Source organism: Diabrotica undecimpunctata, chromosome 11 (assembly GCF_040954645.1).
Source record: "Diabrotica undecimpunctata isolate CICGRU chromosome 11, icDiaUnde3, whole genome shotgun sequence".
NCBI classification, from domain to species: Eukaryota; Metazoa; Arthropoda; class Insecta; order Coleoptera; family Chrysomelidae; genus Diabrotica; species Diabrotica undecimpunctata.
Window position 1 is genome coordinate 18,053,663 of NC_092813.1, and position 23,328 is coordinate 18,076,990.

At 36.8% G+C, this 23,328-nt stretch overlaps 2 protein-coding genes across 2 annotated transcripts; both read left to right on the forward strand.

The window, feature by feature from the left end:
• Positions 1–933: 933 nt before the first annotated feature.
• LOC140452726 (uncharacterized) lies at positions 934–4,572 on the forward strand. Its single transcript, XM_072547050.1, has one exon. It carries the CDS (start codon positions 934–936, stop codon positions 4,570–4,572), a length of 3,639 nt encoding a protein of 1,212 aa, XP_072403151.1.
• Positions 4,573–4,689: 117 nt separating this feature from the next.
• On the forward strand, positions 4,690–6,351 carry LOC140452727 (uncharacterized). The gene has a single exon (XM_072547051.1). It carries the CDS (start codon positions 4,690–4,692, stop codon positions 6,349–6,351), a length of 1,662 nt encoding a protein of 553 aa, XP_072403152.1.
• Positions 6,352–23,328: the final 16,977 nt, after the last annotated feature.

Sequence of the window (23,328 nt, forward strand, 5' to 3'; positions counted from 1 at the left end):
ATTGGCCGAATTAAAGTTTTATAGATTCTCATCTTTGTATTTCGGTGGACACTTTTAGACCGAAATATATGGGAGAGGGCAAAATAAGCTTTGTTTGCCTGCGTTATCCTTTTAGCGGTTTATTTGCTAATGGGTAAACTGTAACGTTGTCAGCGGCACTTGCTCTAAAAAAATCCTGATCAACTTCGATTTCTATTTCTTTATCTCAACTATCGTTGTCGCAATAGGTATTATGAACAACATTGTGAGATTGTGGTTTACGATAACCTTTTTCTGCTTTATGTCCATATTTATGACAAACAGTGCACTTTGGAATGGTTAATTTAATTAGTGGATTTATCGATTGATTTGTTGAACCGGGATCAGAAAATGTTTTTTGCGTACCTGCAGTGTCAGAGACACTCAGTAGATTATTTTAGTAGTATTATTGCTTATTAAGCATAAGACGCACTCAAAAGATGTTTATTCTAGATATTAGGGCGACGTGGTTTTTATGTTTATATCTCACGTCGAGAATGTGTAATTAAATTTAACGACTTCCCGCTTTGATTATATTTTTATTTCGGAGAAGCCGTGGCATGTTGATATTAATTTAAAAGATTGTAAAATCAGTACCTTTGTGAACTTACCACCGATATATTCTTTAGAATTATTTCATTTTAAAACTGCCTCTAATTTTTGAATAGAAGTTATTGTTGATAATTTTGGACTTTTATTCCATCGAACGATATTGATGTAGAACGGGTAGATTTACATTGATACAACCAACATTTGGCGACCGTGACAGGACGGGCAGTTTACGGGAATAATCGTTTTTGAGTATACCGGGTGTGCCGAAAGTGTAGTGATCTAACCGGACACACTTGACCGCACGTTTAATTTGTTGTTGTTCCGATAAACGTGTGTAGTTTGGTCGAGTGTGCATTATGAATCATGGATCAAAACAAAAAGTACCGTAAAGTACTCCGTACCACCTTTACTAAATCGGCGAAAGAGTTGGAAGAGCTGTTGTCGGCGCCGGAAGGAAAGGTACGTTTAATCGTGGTGACCTTAGAAATTTTGAAACAAAAATATGAGGATCTAAGGAAAGTTGACAGCGATATATACCAGTGTCTGTTGGAAAGTGATGAAAGTGAAGCAGACTTGTTGGCAGAGATAGATGGTAGCGAAGTTTATTTAAGGAAATTTACCGACGTGAACACACAGGCTGAGGATTTTCTACAGAAGCCGCGGGACGAGCCAGGTGAAGAGGTAGACTCCATGGCCTCGGAAAGTAGTGTAGGCAGCAGATCAGGTAGGCGTAAATTTAAATTACCTACTCTAGAACTTAAGAAGTTTGATGGAAATATCAGAAACTGGTTGCCCTTCTGGTCCCAGTTTCAAAAGATACATAATGATCCGGATATAGATTTAAATGATAAAGTGGAATATCTGGTCCAATGTACGTTAATGGGTAGTCGGGCAAGACAGTTAGTTGATAGTTTTCCAGTCACTGGGGACAATTATGGTAAAATGGTAGACTGTCTTCTTTCGCGATTCGGGCGGGATGATTTGCAAATAGAGGTATACGTGCGGGAGTTGCTAAAATTAGTAATTAATAACACCTCGTCTGGCAATAAAAGGGATCTATCTTTGTTGTACGACAATCTCGAAACTCAATTACGGGCGTTAGAGACACTTGGGACAAAATCAGATAATTACGCGGCGATGCTGTTTCCGTTAGTAGAATCGTGTTTACCATCGGAACTATTGAGAGTTTGGCAACGTATTCCCGAGGGACCCGAGGTCGCTGGATCACAAGCTTTTATAAATACGGTGGGCGTTTCTACTATAGAAAATCGACTTAACAATCTCATGCACTTTTTGAAAAAGGAAGTCGATAATGAACAGCACATTTCTTTAGCGGTGGAAGGCTTTGATCTACCTAGTGCAGCAAATAGAGATGTTAAACGGCCTAGTCAGAAATCGCGGATAACACAAGAAAACTTTTCTACGGCAATGGGTCTAATAAATTCAGAAGTGACAACGAAGTGCCTTTTTTGCCAAAATTCGCACGACAGTACTGGCTGCTTTAAAGCTCAGAAGTTGACCTACGAGCAAAAAAGAAATATTTTGGCACAAAAGGGTGCATGCTTTCGATGCTTAAAAATTGGCCATCAAGCTCGAAAATGTCGAGGTCATTTAAGTTGCTTAGTTTGTAGTAGATCACATGTTTCTCTAATGTGTCCGACACTTTCATTTAATAGAACAAAGGCAAATAATTTGGAGCAAAAACAACAAGATGATACGGTAGCGAAAGTCGATCAGGCACTTGCGAATAGTTCTAATACGAACACACAGGTTTTTTTGCAGACGCTGCGCGTAAAAATGACTCATTTAGGTAAATCGAGACATGTGCGAGCATTAATTGATACTGGATCGCAGAAATCATATATTTTGAAGGCGACAGCTAAATTTTTGGGATATCAGTCAAAAGGAAAAATTAGTCCCGTTCATGAGTTATTCGGAGGAAGTAATTTGATGCAAAATCATGATTGCTATGACGTGGAATTAAATCACGATACTTATAGTTGTACCTTTGAAGCACTGGATCAAGCTGTTATTTGCAATAGTGTATCTTCCATATTCGATGGGCCCTGGACGGAAGAGCTTCGTAAATTAAATATTGAAATATCTGACTCATATGATTCTACTCCAATTGAACTTTTGATAGGATCAGATATCGCGGGCAAACTTTACACTGGAAGAAGACATATTTTGAATTGTAACTTGGTAGCGATAGAGACCCTATTAGGCTGGACTCTAATGGAAAAGATACCAGTTGAAACGCATAGTAACTTATCTATGATCTCGCTCTCTCTTTTTGTCAATAATGCCCCTATTGCGAATCTTTGGGAGCTCGACGTACTAGGCATAAATGATCCAATGGAAAGGAAGACTCGCGATGAAACCGCATTAGCAGCAAAGAAACTTTTTCTGGAAACCATTTCTGTTGACACCGATGGACGATATGAAGTTAGGCTCCCATGGTTGGAGGGACATCCAGCGCTGCCTAGTAACTATCACTTGGCAAAAAGTAGATTAGATAACACGGTGAAGAAGATTACTAAGGATGGTTATTTTGAGGCATATGACCAAGTATTTCAAGAGTGGTTAAATGACAATATTATTGAGGAGGTAGTGGAGGAGCAAAGAAACCAGGAAGCCCATTACCTACCACACCGGCCAGTGATTAAACCAAGTAGCATTACTACGAAAATACGACCAGTTTTCGATGCATCAGCCAGAGAAAAGGATAGCCCTTCTTTGAACCAGTGTCTAGAAAAGGGGGTGAATTTAATTGAGCTAATTCCCGCTATTTTGTTGAGGTTCAGACAGCAGAAATTTGGAGTAACTTCAGACATTAGCAAAGCTTTTCTACAGATCAGTGTACATCCGAAAGACAGAGATTTCCTTCGATTTCTATGGTATGATAAGGAGAACAACCTTAAAGTGTTTCGTCATCGACGGGTAGTGTTTGGAATCAACAGTAGCCCGTTCTTGTTGGGAGCTTCATTAAAATATCATCTGTCAAAACTTGTGGATGAGTATGACTCGAAAGCTTCTTTTACTACAGACACTGTTAAGAAACTGTCAAACAGTTTTTACGTGGACAACTGCGTTACTAGTGTTGCTAGTGAAATAGAATTGAAAACCTTTATCAAAGAGGCAAATATGATAATGGCTAAAGGAAAATTCGACTTAAGAGGGTGGGAGTTTACTCACCAAGTTCAAAATGATTCCTTTAACATTTTTACGGTGGTTCTGGGAATTAAGTGGAACAAGCTGGATGACACTTTATCTATAAACCAAGACGACGAAGATATCGAACAGATTTTAAGTAAATCGGTAACCAAAAGATTGATGCTATCCCAAGCACAACGAATATTTGACCCCATAGGTTACAGTTGCCCAGTCACCATACTACCAAAGCTGTGGTTACAGAAAACATGGGAGAAGCAACTGGGATGGGACACGCCGGTTGACGAGGAACTGGAAACTCTTTTCCGTAGCTGGATAAAACAGCTTTCTTATCTAAATGCAATAAAGATACCTAGGTGGATAAACGCTGGTACTGAGGAAGTAAAACACTGGACGTTTCATACATTTTGCGATGCCAGCAAGGAAGCCTCTTCCGCTGTGGTATTTTTGAGAGGAATTAGGGACGGGCGTGTATTCGTACATCTCTTAGCGGCTAAATCAAGGGTAGCTCCAATAAAAAAGCTGTCAATACCTCGGCTGGAGTTAATGGCTGCGGTGATTGGTGTAAGGCCATATACTACTGTCAAGGAAAGCCTCAACATTGAAATGGAATCTTTTTTCTGGAGTGACTCGACCACCGTACTGTCATGGATAAGGAGACCCGAGGAATGGTCCACATTTGTCTGGAATCGTGTGTCAGAGATACGGAAATTATCTCATGGTGAAAACTGGCACCACGTTCCTGGTAGACTGAATCCTGCTGACCTTCCATCGCGGGGTTGTTTAGCCAAGCAGTTACTCGAATCAAGATGGTGGGAGGGGCCACAATAGCTTTATCAGGACCTGGCGATTGATCCTCAAGTAGATCTGGATTACAATGAAGATGAGATCAATCAAGAGAGGAAGGTCAAATTGGTTGCCACATTAATTAATGATGAGCATTCGAAGATGTCATTAGATGATTGGCATTTTGGTTACTTTTCCCAATATCTGAAGACTCTCCGTATGTGTGCATGGATATTCCGATTTCTTCATAACTCAAGGAATAAAGATCGACTCAGAGGTCACTTATGCTCCGAGGAAATTGACCGAGCCGAAATTTTTGTTCTTCGTATAGTGCAAAAGGAGTCCTTCTGCGATAAGAACAATAAACGACTATGTGGCATGGACGTTTACAAAGATGATGATGACTTAATTCGACTAAAGTCACGGATCAGTAACAGAAGCGACTGTAAAAGCTTTCTATTTCCCATAGTTTTGCCTGCCAAACATTTTTTGGGAAATCAGCTTATATTCAGAGAACACTTAAAATCATGTCATAGTGGGACACAGGGACTTATAAGCAGATTACGTCAAAATTATTGGATTCTAGGAGGACGTCGGACTATAAAATCTGCAATTTCCAAATGTGTCGTGTGCAAGAGACAAAATGCCAAACCTTTTATCGTGAGTGCACCTCCATTACCAGTTGATCGTGTTCGAGATGCCAACGCGTTTGAAATAACAGGGGTTGATTTCGCAGGCCCTCTATATCTGAGGACTGGGGAAAAGGTGTGGGTATGCCTCTTCACATGTGCCGTGTATCGTGCCGTACACCTTGAACTTTGTACTGCATTATCGGTTGGTAGTTTTATGCAGGCTTTACGACGCTTTATTGCCCGACGAGGTCGTCCAAAGACTATTTATAGTGATAATGGGACCAATTTTGTTGGTACTGAAAATGCCTTTCTTCGAGTAGACTTTGAGAAAATCGCCGAGAGCAGTAGTGTCGAACGTATTCAATGGCGATTTAACCCTCCTACGGCCGCGTGGTGGGGAGGATTTTGGGAAAGACTTGTGGGGGTTTTGAAGCAGTTATTGCGCAAAGTGTTAGGACAGGCCTTGCTAGACTACGAAAGTTTAATGACGGTAATTTGCGATTGCGAAGCTATCATCAATTCAAGGCCACTTACCTCTTCTAATGACCCAAACGACTTGATACCTTTAACACCCATGATGTTTCTTAGAGACCAGACAGAGAGTGGGATTCCAGACTGTGATGCTGTTGACCAAAAGGCTCTATCTAGGAAAGTGGTGTACAGACAAAAACTGGTTGACGATCTTCGACGAAGGTTTCGCAACGAGTATTTAGGCCAGTTAAAGTTATGGTTTAAAGGAAGAAGTAGCCAACAAGTTAAAGTGGGAGACATGGTCTTGGTTGGCAATGATCAAGATAAGCGAATCAATTGGCCACTTGGTCGAGTAGTCGAACTTCTTCCTGGAAAAGATAAGCAAGTGCGACTTGTGAGAGTTAATACCGAAAGGGGACAATTTCTGAGACCTGTGCAACGCTTGTACCCTTTGGAATGCACAGTCAATTCTATCCGAAGAGGGGGCAATTCGAACAACTTGGACTCTGAGGGAAACAACGACCCAGGCATCTCTTCTCGAGCCCAGTGGAAAGAAGTTAAGGTGCGCGCGGTTGAAAGTGCAAACGAGTGTGATGTCGCGAAGACGGGAGTGTCTAAAAGCAGAGTACCCGAAACGCACAAAAGTGCTACGCGCTACGTTACGCGGAGTGGGCGTAAGGTTAAAACATCTGCTAGATATACTGACTTTTTTATGAACTAGTTTGTAGAATGTTTTAATTTTCTTGTGTGTTATTGTTTCTGTTTCTTGTGTAGTAGGTTTTCTTTTATTTTTTATGTTGTTGTCTCTGATTGTTTGTGAGTCACGTTTCTTATTGTAACTTTGCCTCAGGTGGGAGGATGTCAGAGACACTCAGTAGATTATTTTAGTAGTATTATTGCTTATTAAGCATAAGACGCACTCAAAAGATGTTTATTCTAGATATTAGGGCGACGTGGTTTTTATGTTTATATCTCACGTCGAGAATGTGTAATTAAATTTAACGACTTCCCGCTTTGATTATATTTTTATTTCGGAGAAGCCGTGGCATGTTGATATTAATTTAAAAGATTGTAAAATCAGTACCTTTGTGAACTTACCACCGATATATTCTTTAGAATTATTTCATTTTAAAACTGCCTCTAATTTTTGAATAGAAGTTATTGTTGATAATTTTGGACTTTTATTCCATCGAACGATATTGATGTAGAACGGGTAGATTTATATTGATACAACCAACATGCAGTACTTGAAAAAATTTCATTGTCATTATTTATAATTAATTTAGAAAAATTGTCATTTGTTTGTTTGAAATATTGTTGGTTTTCATAATCATTTAAAATTTGATTAATTTGAAGTAACGAACTAGGATTTAAAGAGCGAAGCATTTGACACAAAGGTTCTTTTATGCCCGTAATAGCGGTCAGAATTGCAGTCTTACTGTGAAAATTATTTAAACATTTTTTCTCAACATTGTTCAAATTTGAATCGTATTTGATAACTGTATTGATTCTTATTAATTGTTTTTCGATTATATCAACGAAATTTGTAGGTTTTTCATTAGAACGTTGTTTAAAATGACATAACTCAAAATTTAGACACTGCAAATCCAAATTTTCACCAAACTGAGAAAGGAGAGCATTTTTTATCTCTTGCCATGTCGAAAATTCTTTCGAGCCAATAAAATCAAGAGCTTTTCCCTCTAACCTGCTTTTTACAATAAAAGGAAAAATTTGCAATTCCGCTGGGTCAAATTTTGCAAAAATGAAATCAACAGAATCTAAAAAATAATGTAATTTTGAAGAGGAGCCATCAAAAACATTTATAAGCTTGATAGCTTTGTCACAATTAATATAATTGTTAGAAGTGGTAGCGGAAATTATTGGCGTAGTTGCCATTGTATTATCAAAAATAAATTAAACAATTTAAAAAAATGCAAATACTAGATATGATAGCTTAAAAGTTTGAAAATTGCGAAACAGAGTAAATAAAAAAAAATGAAAACAAATAAAAAATTAATATAATTCGGCTAACCTCAAGTATTTCCGTGAGAACGTGACTTTACACCGAAACGGGTCGAAAACGTTGCAGCGTCTACACTGGAACGGGTAGAGAACGGGTGGAGAACGTTGTACCTTCTGGATCAACTGGGTTTACACTGGAACTGGTCGAAATTCTAAACTGTATGTAGTCGGAATGGTAGCCGAGATGTTGCTTCTTCTGTGGAAATGCTTCACCGTTTCCAGGGTCGAGTGGCTTTTCACTAAAGCTGGTTGAGAAGATTTCACGAAGTTGCTAGTTGCGCCTCCCCAGAACTTCCGAATTACTTTGTGGCTTTACACAACAAGTGGCCTTACACTTGGAATTCTTCGAAGTTGCTTACGGGTTCATTCAGTTTTCCTTCCTCGTGGCCTTACACTCGGAACTCAAATACTAAGTCACTAATTCTCTAATTTTCCAATTAACGATAAAAATCGATTAAAAAAAGGCTTTACTTTTTCTAATTGGAAATTCTACTGACTGCGCTACTTTTATTCTCTATAAAATGATATGTGTTCGTTGGAGAATTAAATAACGTAACTCTGAATGAAATGCACAAATTTATTTAGATGTTAACAGTTTAGGGTATAAGACTATACTAACTTAAGAATTATAAACTATCCTAAAAACCTCTCATAGTTCTTGATAATATCGTAAACACCTCGAGATACTCAGCGTGGATGTTTATCATCTTCTAAGTAGTCTGAATATTGAGATAAAACACACACACACACACACACACACACAGTGGCGTGCTCGCCATAACATATATATATATATATATATATATATATATATATATATATATATATATATATATATATATATAGATATATATATATATATATATATATATATATATATATATATATATATATATATATATATATATATTGTTATGGATTAGTTTATCGATCAGAAATAGAATAAAGAGTTTTTTTATTATTTTAATATACCGCGGGCATATAAGTTAAAATACAACCCTGTACTTATTTGTAATAGACCATAAGAGAAAACATTGTTCCGTGAAAGACTGAGTGAATAGTGAAAGGACAATGGAACCCGTATAATTATAGATTTAAGGAATAAACTTTGTAATTGTATTTTGCGTTGGGCATTTTTCGAAAGTAAATAAGAATTAGATTTAGATATGAGATAACAAGAATTTGGAAACTTATTTTTGTTGAAAAAGGTAAAATTGTTAATGGTTTCTGAAAAGTAATTTGAGTGAAAGTAGTTTATTTGTTTTAAATATCATGTTGGAAATTTTCTAAATCGAAAATAAGTGGGAAAGATGAATGCTTATGGTTGGTTAAAAAGGAATGGTGGGAATGAAAGAGTTGAGAAGGTTGTCTGGGGAGATTGAAAGAATTATTATGTTACCGGCAGACCAGAAGAGAAGACGTGTTTTCGTGTAGTCAATCTGAGTACCAGTATTTTCGTTTGTTAGTGAAAAACGTGAAAGCTGAGAGCAGATCAAAATTAAGAAGATTAATACCTCTTTTGAGTCTGCATAGTCCACGAGATATAATTGAGAAAGAAAGGAGAATTTGTGAATAAAGAATACCGGTCAAAAGAGGCTTGGGCTTGTGTTTTTCGGAGGAGTAGTTTGCTGGTATGCGGTTTGGATCGATGCTGAGAACGGGAAAGATTTGATGGTAGCCGGACATAATCAATCAAGGAAGGAACTGTGGTTTTGATCGAGAGGAGACATCATTGGTGTAAAAAAATTAAAGGTCAGTCAAATAATTTGAATGAAAGAAAATTTTAAGATATTCTAAAAATAAAATCAAATATAAGCATACGAACTAAGATTCCAACTTTCAAAGAGTTATTTTTTTTGTGAATAAATTATATTTTTATATGGTCATTTTTTTTTAGTAGATATTATTATAAAACAGATCAATAGATAGTTTGTAATTAAAATTAAATTTAGAGTATAGGAGCTTGCTGGGAAAGATAATTGCCCACAAAAAGTTATTTATTAACATTCATCATATTGCTTATTGAAAATAAATAATAATTTGTGTGCATATTTATGTTGTTTTAATGTTAGTTCCGTTTCCTGTTCTATCCCGATTATGAGCAACTAGGAGATACTGAACCCACTAGAAGAGATATATAAAGTAAACTAATTAAAGTAAAATTAAAAAGGCACCCTGAGAATTTTTAATAGTAATTGAATTGTATGACTCTGCATAAATTAGTGAATTAATTAATTAAATAATTGGATTAATTAAATTAGTGTTAATTAATAATAAAACATCATAAAGCAGATCACAACAACATGGCGAGCCAACGTGGGGCTTAAAAGTATCTCTAGTTGTGAATTTGAAGGATCAGAAAAGGAAAACAGGTGATTGAGAGAATTTATTTGCCCGTCGGAAAGAATTTGATATATTTATTTGAAAATTTATGACATATTATTTGAGTTATTTTATCTAGGTACAATTTTACATTTATTCTATTTTTGATTGATATAATTTTTTGATGAATTTAAAATTTATGTGATAAATTGATAATATTTGGGGAAAGAAAAATTTGTGTATATACAGCAGACCGGGTATTTTTGAATTTTATATCAGCCGGGGATAAATAATCTAACGAACATGTCGACCACAAGGAGTAAAAGCAAAATGCAAGAAAAAAAGGAGGATAACAGATTAGAAGAAACATGTGTTGAAGAAGGATCGGATAATGAAGGAAATGCTACAATAATGGAGGAAAGAAAAGAAACAGGGATGCTGGAAAAATTATTAGCAATGATGCAAATACAGACACAACAAATACAAGAATCATCACTAAAAATGGATGAAACAAAACAAACAATAGAACTAAATAACAGGAATATAGAGCAGCGTCTGGAAAACTATGAACAAGAAATTAAAGGATGTGTTGAGGGGATAAAGAAAGAACTGATACAACAGATACAACAGAAGAAATAACCCTAAAGAATGCAAAACAAAAGACAGAGATTAAAGATATCCAAGATATAATGAAGGAGATACGAAATTTCCAGAAAAAGGAAATATAACAATTGGAAGAAAAATTTGAAATGGCGCTACAAGAAGACAAGAAAGAAATAGAAAAACAAATTGAGGATATCAGAAAACAACGAGAGATGGGAGACAGGAGAGAAGTACTCATCCAAAGTCCGGGTGACATAAAAATACAGTTTGGCGGGGACGTAAAAAAATTACACCCAGTAATTTTCATCAACAATTTAAAAAAGAAAGTACGACATATCGTTAATTTTGAAACAGCAAAGGAAACGATAAGGAACCATCTTAAAGATGAGGCAAGTTTATGGTTTGATACCAAAGAAGAAGAATTGCAAAATTGGCAAACATTTGAACAAAAATTTCTGAAATATTTCTAGGGGAAAATACAACAGATAGAGATAAACAAGGAATTACAAAATGGGAGATACCAGGATAGTATAGGTATATCAGAAAAAACATATGCCCTACAACTATACAACAATGCAAGACACTTACATTACAACTATTCATCCGAACAGCTAGTGGAACTAATAGCCAGACATTTTGAAGATACCTTAGAAGATCACATAACTCTACAAAACTACAAAGATATTGACAGTTTATGTCAATTCTTACAAATACGAGAAGCAAAATTAAGAGAAAGAAAAATGAGGAGAACGCAAGAAAATTATAGACAACGAGAAAATCAAGACTATAGAGATAGAGGACAAAACTTTAGGAGAGAGTACACAAGAAGAGAATTTATCCCGAGGAGGGAAAACGAAAGTAGAGGCAACGGAAGAGTAAACTATGAACAAAGAAATCGGCAATGGAACGAAAACAGATATCGAGAGAACCAGAATAGAAACAACACTCGCACATATCAGGAAAACCGAAATAATAATAGAACGAATGAACCGGAAAATCGCGGAAACCGATACGGGTCCAAGAGACCAAGAGAAAATAGAAGAGCGGTCAATAACACACACATAGAGGAATATAAGGATGAGAGACAAAGCGACAGAAGTAGAAGCGAACAAGAACAGCAAGCGTCTTTTCACGAAGGCGCTCACTAAAGACAAAGAAACAAACAGGAATTTTTTGTCACCTGAAGGAATTTATTAAATTGGCAGAAAATAAGGACAAAATAAGTGGAGCAAATCTGAAATTTGTAGATGGTTTTATCAACGAGACACCGATTAATATTATGATTGATACTGGATCGGAAATTACACTGATCAACAGAAAACTAATAGAGGAAGTTAATTTAACGAATTTGATTTACAAAATTCCCAAGGTAAATTTAGTGGGCGCAAATAAACGGACTTTGGCAACGATAAATGGAGGAATACAAATAAAAGTACGATTGGATAAGAAATTTTATGCATTACAATTTGTTGTGATGCCAAACATGTCGCATGATATGATCGTAGGAGTGGATGAATTGGCAGAAAAACATGTGGTGATAGATTTCAAAAATAATGACGATGAAAATAATGACGATGACACGATGAAAATCACAGAGGAAAAAGAAGAAGAACAGGACAGTAACGAAATGGAAAAGGAAAATAAGAAACGAAAAAATGATTTAGACAAATAACAAACGGTGGAGATGAATTTGGCAATGAAGCAAGGACAGAGAAGAAAGAGGAGATTTTCAAAAGAAAGTGAAAAGTGGGTTTCCTCAAAAGAAGAGATGAGCCCAGAAGAAGAAAAAGAAGAAAGATTAACAAAAGAAGACGAAAAAGGTACAATTGAAACAGTGGTATTTGAAGAAGTATGCGAAATGGAGGAGGCAGAATACAAAATAAATATGTGTAAAGAAATTGAGGAAAAAGAAAGAAAATTGATATGTGGAGAAGAAAAGGAAAAGGAATTGCGTGTAATATTGAGAAAGTATGAATATTTAGTAAATGAAGAAAACAGAGTAGCCAAAAAGTATGAACATTCATTTGAGGTTAAAGACTTAGGTAATTTTCGATCGAAAACTTATCCGATCCCATATAAATACCGACAGGAGGTTAAAGGAGAAATTAACAAAATGTTAGAAGATCAAATCATAGACAGATGTGACTCGCCGTACATCAACCCAATCGTGATTGTGAAAAAAAGCAGTGGAGAATTGAGGCTCTGTTTGGATGCCCGGAATATAAATCAACACACGGTATCTCAATATGAATCACCTCTCAACATCGAAGCTATTTTTGGGAGAATTACAAGAACACACATGTTTTCTAAAATTGATTTGAAACATAGTTTTTGGTTAATACCGTTAGCAGAAAGATGTAGAAATTACACCGCTTTCTCAATCGATGGTATTGTATACCGATTTAAAGTAGTACCATTTGGATTACAAAGTGCGTGTGCAGCATTGGTAAGAGCTCTCCATACAATATTAAATAAATATGAAGATTTCATAGTGCACTACATCGACGACTTACTCATTTTTTTACCAGATACATCAAGTCTTTTGGAACACATAAAGATTATTTTGGGAGAATTGGACAAGGCCGGATTAAAACTGAATATTGAAAAATGTCAATTTTTTCAAAAAGAAGTGATATATTTGGGATTTAAATTGGACACACAAACAGTTAGTTTAGCCGAGGACCGGGTAAAACTCATAGATGAATACCCAAGACCAACGAATTTAAAAACATTGAGAGGTTTTCTCGGGACGATCAACTATTTTAAAAAACTAATTGCTGATTTAAGCCAGAAGGAAATTCCTCTGAAGGGTGTTAAATGGAATTGGAAAGAAGAACAAGAGAAAGCTTTTCAAATTTTAAAAGAGGAATTCTCGAAAGGAACGAAAATATATCATCCCATGTACAATTTGCCTTTCATACTACGAACTGATGCATCCATACAAAAATTTGCGGGAGTTTTGTCGCAAATACAAAACAATCAAGAAGTGCCGATTTGTTTTATTTCCCGGGTGACAAAAACACACGAAAGAAAATACAGTGTGACTGAACTAGAGTTTGCTAGCGTACTTTTCTGTGTAAATAAGTTAAGATTTTATCTGTTGGGAGCAAAATTCACAATCGAAACTGATTATGCAGCTTTGGTACATATAATGAAAAATCGTCTGGTTAACAATCGTATACATAGAGGCATTTTGTTACTACAGGAGTATGACTTTGAGTTTCGACATATAAAAGGAAAAGACAACATTATAGCCGACGCTCTCACAAGGGATGAAGACTCGGGGAAAAGGAAGTAATTGCTTTTCATGTAGGACTGAACATTTTGACACAAGAGGAAGGTGTATTTTCGTTAAACGCAGCTTTTGTACATATAATGAAAAATCGTCTGGTTAACAATCGTATACATAGAGGCATTTTGTTACTACAGGAGTATGACTTTGAGTTTCGACATATAAAAGGAAAAGACAACATTATAGCCGACGCTCTCACAAGGGATGAAGACTCGGGGAAAAGGAAGTAATTGCTTTTCATGTAGGACTGAACATTTTGACACAAGAGGAAGGTGTATTTTCGTTAAACGAAATTAGAACAAATCAAGAAGACCTGGAAGACAGAGAAAAAAGAAGAGCGGAGAGGGAAAACGGTATATTTTTCAAACGAATTGATGGAAAGGAACTATACGTGATAACACAGACATTGGTAGAAAGGATCATACAGAAATTACACGAGGACAATGGACATATCGGCAGCAGGAAGGTTTGGCTGGTTTTTCGCGAAAACTATATATGCCGAAAAGATTACCGGATTGCAAAAGAGTTACCCAAAGATGTGAAACATGTCAAAAATATAAAAGCAGAAATTTCCGGAATGAAAATGTGGCTAAAAATATTGTATCCCACCAAAAATTAGACATTGTAGCAATAGATATTTGTTAGATGCCTTGTTATTCATGCTACTGTGAAAGCCTATCTTTATAGATTTAATTTAAGTGAAAGAGAACTTTATGATTGTAATGGTAACACTGACGATATCAATCATTGGATGGTCGGATGGATATATATTGATGCTGCTATTAAGTATCTATTGGAAAATCTAATAAAAGAACAAATTCCTCTCCTCAGTGTCAATCTTATATTTGATATATCTCTCGTCATAATTTTAGGCTTAACCAAATTTTTTGGCAATATTTAAAATGGACGAAAAGAAAAATTTAGGATGGAATGTGTAATGTGAATGTATAAATCTAGCTTTGTTCCCTCTGTCTATCCTTATGTTATAATTTACCTCCTAGCCGTTGCCTGTCTTGTGTTGTAAATAAAGTCGCTATGAAAGGCACCTTAGCGTGAAAAGTATGGTTGGTCAAGTTAGTTAGGGCCTTGAATGGAACGAATAAATGTATGGTTTTTTGTCAATCTACTGACTCTTGTGATACTGATGTTTACATTATATGTTTAATTTACATCTATGCGAAGTACTATTTTGTTAACAGATGCAATAGGTCAATACATCATTAACAAATTCAAGTAGTTAAATACATTATCGTGGCTGAATGGATCAAGTTATTATCCAAAGCCAGTAATTAAATAAAAAAAAAATAAAAAAAAACAGTAATGACACTAAAAAACAAAGACCACGGTTAAGCTTCTAGGAAAAGCAAGCGGCAAAGACAAGAATTTTTATTAAAAATTTGTCGGATCGGTGCTCACTTCAGTTACCGCAGTGGTTCAGATATACTAAGTGAGTATTTGTGAAGATAAGAGAATACTATCGAAAAAAAAAAAAATATGAACAAGAGGAATATATTTGTAAATGACATACATATAACTGCGTCCGTAGATGATTTAGAAGTCACAGTAAAAACAAAAAGCAAAAACTGGTGAGACCAAGGCAGTTAACGAACTGGAGGCTGAAGCGAATTAATATGGAATACAAACAAACCAAACGACGACACGATTATGAAAGTAAGAAAAAAACAAGAAAATAAAGAGGGGCACTTCACGATGGATAATTTCATCATGAGGAAAACTGTAAAAGAAATAATTCAAGAAAGAATTGCAAAGGGAAACCAAGCATGCGATAGAAATAGAAAGATACGTAAACACAGAAACCTCCGTAGAAAAATAAGAATATACGAAACGGATTAGAACGAGAACAATTCTAAGACCTGACATCACTGCATACAGATAAAAAAGATTAATAAGAAACAAAAGTACAGAAAAAAAATTAAACAACGAAAATATACACAATAGTACACATAATAAGAAGATCGACAAACGAGATGGACTCCAATCCGACAAAGAAATCAAGAGAGGCCGAGAACAACATTTGGTCGCATTAACTCGATGTAACTCTATATTCAAGTCGATACTCAAGTCGCACTTTTAAGACCGCAACTAAATAAGCTAAAGAAGTAGGAAATAATTAACATATTAGTGAATTTAAAGTTACCACAGTCCGGTTCTAATTTTCAATTATCAGATTACGTATTTAAGCATTCAATGTCGAATTAAACCTAGACGTTATTGTGTGTGACCAGTGTATAAAGACTAACAAGGAACTTACTGAAATAAAAAGTGAATTGCAGCAGTAAGTAAACTATCATTCCATATAGTAAAAAAAACTTTAAATAAAGCAGGCCCGATCAACTCAAGTTCTACCAGTCAAGAACCCATTAAAATTTCATTAAACAAAAACACAAGTCTATCTCATTCATACATGAATGATAAACAAACAGAAAATAAAAACAATCTAAAAACTGGACACTTATCTTGCATGGTACAATGTATACAAGGTGTGATATTGCGCATGACATTTGACAGCTTGCCCAGGAGTGTGACGTACTCAAGACCGTTCGAACCTATTATTACCCCGTACACATTAATTTTGAAATTATGGTCAAAAAATGATCGATTTTTTTTAAATGTTTTGTTTTGGTTATAATTGAATAAAAAATATATTTTCAGTAGCGTAAAACCTTTACTTTTCCTGGGGGTTCAGGCGAAATATTTTTTTTTTTTTTTTTTAATTTAGAAAATCGCATCGACCAAATGGCCATTAGCGAAAAATTAGTGGATTCCATTAGGTACAATTACTTCAATACAATTTGGTTTATTAAATATTGTGGTACTTATTAATGCCTTTCAAGAAATTCAGAGTATTGTTAAAGTTACAGTCTGCACCTAGAGCTTCTATATGTGTTCCTGGTATCTTGTTATTGCTTCGTTGTTGATTGTAGAGGGGACATTCACATAGTAGGTGCATTATTGTTAGTGTCGTATTACACGTTTCACATCGCGGCGGTTCGCACTTTTTCATTAAGTAATCATGCGTTAACCTAGTATGTCCGAGTCTGAGGCGCGTTACTATTATTTCTTGGCTTCTTGACTTAGGTAACACATTCCATGCCTCTATGCTGGGTTTCACTTATTTTAATTTTGAATTCGACACATTCCATTTATTTTTCCACGCACTTAAGATTGATTTTTTTATATAAGCTTTTATATCCGTTGATACTGATGTGTTTACGATCTCGGAAACGTCACTCACTATCGCATCTTTCGCACTATGGTCAGCAGTTTCGTTGCCTTTTATTCCTATATGGGATGGGATCTAGATGAAATTTATCTCATTATGATTGGTACAAGCCTGAAGAAGGACTGTTTTAATTTTTTTTAAAAGCAGGTTTTTTGGATACAGTTGTCGGATGCTTTGTATGGCACTAAGTGAGTCTGTTAAGATAATATATTTGTTTGTTGTCAGATTGATTAGTTCTATGGCGCGATAGAGAGCATACAGTTCAGCTGTATATATAGTACTAACATTAGATAGTTTGAATTTAAGGACCTTCTCTGGAGTTACTACAGACGCTCCCACACCTTCGGATGATTTTGAACCATCAGTGTATATCTGGGTATGATTTTTATAACGACTAATGATTTGTCTAAAATGGGAAATAATTAGATCAGGATTAGTGAAGTTTTTATCAAATGACGTAAGTTTTAAGTTATATGATGGTATGTTTTGAATCCAAGGTGGATTATGATCATATGTGTATGGAAGACATTCAGGTATGACAATATCAAACAGATGCAAATGGTCTTTTATTCTTTTATAGAAAGGTTTATTAGAACGGTGATTTGCATTAAGATTTGGGTAATTATCGGTAAAAGTATTTCTATAGACAGGATTTTTTGCATTATCTTTAATTTTTGTTGCATATGTTAGACTAAGGTAAGCTCTTCTATCATTTAACGACAATTCATTTGCTTCGCAAAGTAAACTTTCAATCGGTGTTGTACAAAAGGCTCCCAGGCATATTCTTAGTGCTGTGTTATGAATAGTATCGAGCTTTTTAAGTACCGATTTCGATGCTGAGTCGTAAGCTATAGCCGCGTAGTCTAGCTGTGATCGTATCATAGTTCAGTATATAATTAGCAATGTACTCCTGTCTAAACCCCAATTCTTGTGTGCTAGAATTTTTAGTAAATTTAATCTTCTGTAACATTTACATGCTAGATGTAAATGTCTTCCAATTCAACTTTCTGTCAAAAGTAACTCCTAGCAATTTTAGCGAATCTTTTGTTGTAGCCATTGGTTGTATAGATATAATGAGATTGGTGTACTGACTTTGTTTTTAGAAAATACTATATATTTAGTTTTAGTTGTTGAAAAGATAAATCCAGTTTCCTTTGACCATTGGTCAATATCTAACAAGAAACTCTGTGCAAGTTGTGAGAGGTTGTTTAAGTTTTTGCTTTGACCAAATATTACGAGATCGTCAGCATATAAGCGGCCTTTAAGTGGAAGTTTTAAATTTCGTAGAACATCATTTATGGCAATTATAAATAGCGTAGGACTTATAACAGATCCCTGAGGAATTCCATTTTCCAATTCCATTTTTGACGACAAATTACCATTTACTCTAACTTGGATATATCTTTTATATAAGAAGTTTTTTTATAAATGCAAGGCAATGCAAGACGGTTGACCATTTTTTCTAACAGTTTGCATGCAGTACATGTTAGCGAAATTGGTCTATAAGACTCAGGATCTGTTTTGGGACATTTTGGTTTTAATATAGGTATTATAATAGAATCTCTCCATGCTGTTGGAAATTTCTGTTCTGTCCAAATAATATTAAATATGTTAAAAAGATGATTATGTGCATTCTCAGGTAAATGCTTAAGAAAAACCATTAGGATGTTATCTGGACCCTCACTAGTCTCTTTAAATGAGTTTAATGCATCTTTGTATTCATTTATATTAAATTTGGCCTTTTAAAGCATCTGTGTCATCTACAAACGGTATAATTACATTGCATTCTTCGTTCTGTTTAAAGTTGATAAAATTATTATTAAAATTGCTTGTATTAGATCTATTTTTATACGTATTAGCAAATTCTTCTGCTATTTCTAGGTCATCTGTGATTATTTTATTATCTTTCTTTAGTTGAGTGATTTTGTTATAAGCCGGTATTCTAGATATTTTTTGACATTCTTCCACATTTCAGACATAGGGGTCCTACTGTTTATACTGGACACAAATTGAGCCCACGAATTTCTTTTTGAAGTTTTTACTACTAACTGAGCTTTAGCTTTAAGTTTTTGAAATTCTATTTTATTGTTAAGTGTTTTATGTCTTTATAACAGGGTTGATAAAAATTTGTCTTCTAAAACTGTAAATATGATTGAATTCCGGTAAGGTAGAGCTAATAAGAAGAAAGGTCATTGATGACATTGGCTTGAGACCTAGGTTTTCTAATTCGTGAATGAGAATATCACGGGGAATTGAGGGGCATACATTCGATAGAACTAACCTATCCGCTGGAGTAATATATTTTCTAGCTTGAACTGGTTCATCATTTATTAGTATTATACCATCATATACCTGCATAAAGTTATCCACAATTTCTTTGCTCGCTAGATACATGCATACTCGATTATTGGACAGCCTTGAAGAAAATAAGATGTTTTTGGGCTGTATAAGTGCTCCTAGTGGTATGAGGTAGTCCTGTAGGCGTACAATCGCTTGTTTAGGACTAGGATATGTATGTTGGCTTAGAACTTTTGAGTAGGATTTAACTGTGTTGGTATGTTGTGGTACAGAGTTAATTACGTTGGAACTTCCATCTGATGTTACGGACATGATGAATCCTCTATATGCGATTTTAACAGGACTTTATTTTATATATAGATTAAATCAAATAAAGTCCGACTCTGTTTATTTTAAAACTAGTTGATCGGCTGGTAATTACCAAATTAGCTGAATAACGATAAGAGTACAACTAGTTTTTTGGTTAATTTGTAACTACAATTATTGATGAGAATATGTTATTGATGCTTAAAAGTGATATTTCTAATCAAACTATGATTAACTGGAAAGAAGTACTTACGGCACTTAACAAATCACTGTAAACTTCTTTGATATATCACTTTTAAATATTTAAATTTATACTTTTTCTATTAAAAACTATAAAAGTTGTGGAGCTTAAAATTAAGTCGACTTTCATGCCTGACATTCAGGGCCGGAATCAATATTTATTTTTGTTTTCATATGTGGCCTGTTTGCGGGAAGCAAAGTAGTCGGGGCACACTTTAAACTGTTTTATTGATTTATTAGCAATAAACTACATACTAAAAACAAGTAAGAAAACTGTAAGAGTTCTTTTCGTTGTCACCTCGTCGTGTGATCGTGTTCTGACAGCCATCAGCTGCTCTCATCTCCTCTTCTTTTCTCCGTCGACGTTCCCTCACTTCAATAGCACAGTCAACCCATGTGTGGCTGGAGGTTAACTGTCAATCTGCCACAGGGCTCCCCTCCAGTGAGGAACCTGCTGGTTTCGAACGGCTATGTTGACTTGTGTTGCTCATCAGACGGTTGGCATATGCATGTTCTTCCTGCACCTGTTGGGCCGCTGGAATATATGCTGGTTTGAGTCGGTCCATGGAAATTCGCTGAGGAACATTTTGGACATCCACAGTTACAAACTTATCACTTCGTTCTAACACTCTAAACGGGCCGGTATAGGGAGGTGTAAGAGGAGGCTTCACTTTATCGGTTCGCACAAACACATGACTCGTAGTCTGTAGATCCGGATGGACAAAGGCAGTGCGGGCTGAGTGGTTGCTCGTCGGTACAGGACGCAACTGGGGTACCATACACTAACTCGGAGGCTGTACATGCAATGTCTTGTTTGAAAGTGTTTCGAAGGCTTAGCATGACCAGAGGTAGGGCTTCAACCCACGATACTGTGTCCGCGGCGATGAGAGCAGCCTTGAGCGTTCGGTGGAAACGTTCAATACATCCGTTTGATTGTGGGTGGTAGGCAGTGGTTTTAATATGTTGTACACCTAGCAATCCATTGAGCTGGCGAAACAACTGGCTCTCAAATTGCCTACCTCGGTCCGTTGTTATGGTTGCTGGCACGCCAAACCGGGATATCCATCCCTCAAGGAGCTTCTGCGCGACGACTTCGGTTGTAATCTCCGAGATAGGTATGGCCTCTGGCCATCTTGTGAAACGGTCGGTGATTGTGAGCAGGTATCTAAAGTTCTGATTTGCTGGAAGTGGGCCAACGATGTCGACATGTATGTGTGCGAATCGATCGTCTGGCATTCCTAGAGGTGTCACAGGTGTAACAGTGTGACGTCCGATTTTGGCACGTTGACATTGGATGCACTCTCGTGACCACTGCTTGACTTGGCGATTCATGTTATGCCACACAAAACGTTCAGCAATCATTCGTAATGTAGCAGCATGCCCTGGGTGGGACTGCGTGTGGAACTTCAGGAAAACATCTCTTTGGAACACAGCTGGCACATAAACTCGTATACGACCATCTTGGACTGAACAATAAATAGGCCGCTGGCTATCTGGTAGAACTATGCGTTGAAGTTGTAAGGAACTGGCAGGATCGTTCAGGGTCGGTTGAAGACCCTCATCTGTAGTCTGAGCTTCGGATAGCCGGTCATAGTCAATAGTAATGGGTGTTGTGATAGCGTCTACTTCAGGTCGTGAGAGACAATCGGCAACGATATTGGCTGCGCCCTGTATATGTCGAATATCGGTCGAGAATTGGCCAATAAATTCTAGTTGACGTATCTGTCGTGGAGACTGCCGCTCATGTCGCTGTTGGAAAGCAAACGTTAAAGGCTTGTGATCAGTATAAATGGTAAATGGCATACCCTCAAGAAAATGGCGGAAGTGATGTATGGCACTGAATATGGCAAGCAACTCTCGGTCATAAGTGCTGTAGTTTCGGTCCGTCTTAGAAAGCTTTCGAGAGAAGAAAGCGATGGGCTGTAGGTGTTCACCTATAAGCTGTTGCAAAACACCGCCGATGGCAGCATCTGAGGCATCAACTGACATGTTCAATTGGGCATTTGGTGCTGGAAAGACCAATTCAGTCGACGCGGCCAAGAGTTCTTTTACCTTGGTGAAAGCTGCTGCAGCTGCTGGTGTTAATGTTAGTTCTTGCTGCTTTTTCTTTTGCTGAGACAATAACTCCGTTAGTGGCATTAGCTCATTGGCAGCATTAGGTAACCAACGTCTGTAGAAATTGAACATACCCATAAATCGTCGTAGCTGTCGATAGGTCGTAGGTTGTGGAAACTTACGAATCGCGCTAACTTTAGCCGGTAATGGCAGAACGCCAGTTGGGGATACCGTGGCACCCAGGAAGTTTACTTCACGTTTACGGAATTTTGATTTATCCTTGTTTATTTGGAGTCCATTTGCTTCCAGAATCCGAAGTACTGATGCCAGGTGTTGCTCATGCTCAGTCTCAGTCTCCGAGGCAACCAAGATATCGTCAATGTATACATACACATATGAGCATTCTCGAAAAAGGTGATCGAGGTATCTCTGGAACGTCTGGGCAGCATTTCGCAAACCGAACGGCATTCGGAGGAACTCGTATAGCCCAAAGGGGGTTATTACAGCCGTCTTTTGGACATCCTTCGGGTGGACTGGAATTTGATAAAAAGCACGTACCAAGTCGATGCAAGAGAAAATTTTCTTACCATGTAGCTGGTTAGCAAAATCCTGGATGTGCGGTATAGGGTAGCGATCTGGTTTCGTCATGGCATTTAAACGGCGGAAGTCTCCACAGGCACGCCATCGTCCATTGGACTTCTGAACTAAGTGAAGCGGACTGGCCCAAGATGACTTTGATGGTCGGATAATGCCTGCCTGCATCAGCTCGTTGAATTCTGCTCGTGCAGCTTGAAGACGGTCTGGTGGAAGTCTTCGTGGTTTAGAGAAAACTGGTGTACCTCGAGTCTCAATATAGTGCTGGACTCTTTCAGTATCCTCTGGTATAGCAACAGTTGGACGATCATAGGGATGAGCAGTGGATAAGCCTACTTCTGGCACCCTAACACGACGAGACACACAGGTAATACTGCTTGACATACTTGGACTTACTAGTCGTTTGTTTCTCATGTCTACACTAATGCCATGGTACGTCAGAAAATCGGCTCCTAGTATGGGTGTGGTGACATCTGCGACTACAAATGTCCATGTTACAGGTTGGCCTAGACCAAGGTTTAGTGTGAGCTGTTTCTGACCATATGTTTGGATGCACGATCCGGTGGCAGAATACAGGCGAACAGTGCTGGGCTGAGTCGCAGTGCAGATTTTACGTGGAAGCACACTTAGGTCTGCCCCTGTATCAATAAGAAATTGAAGTTGGAGAGCACTATCGGTAATGAAGAGGCGGCGTGGTATGTGAGGGGCTGCGGTTGCCGCCA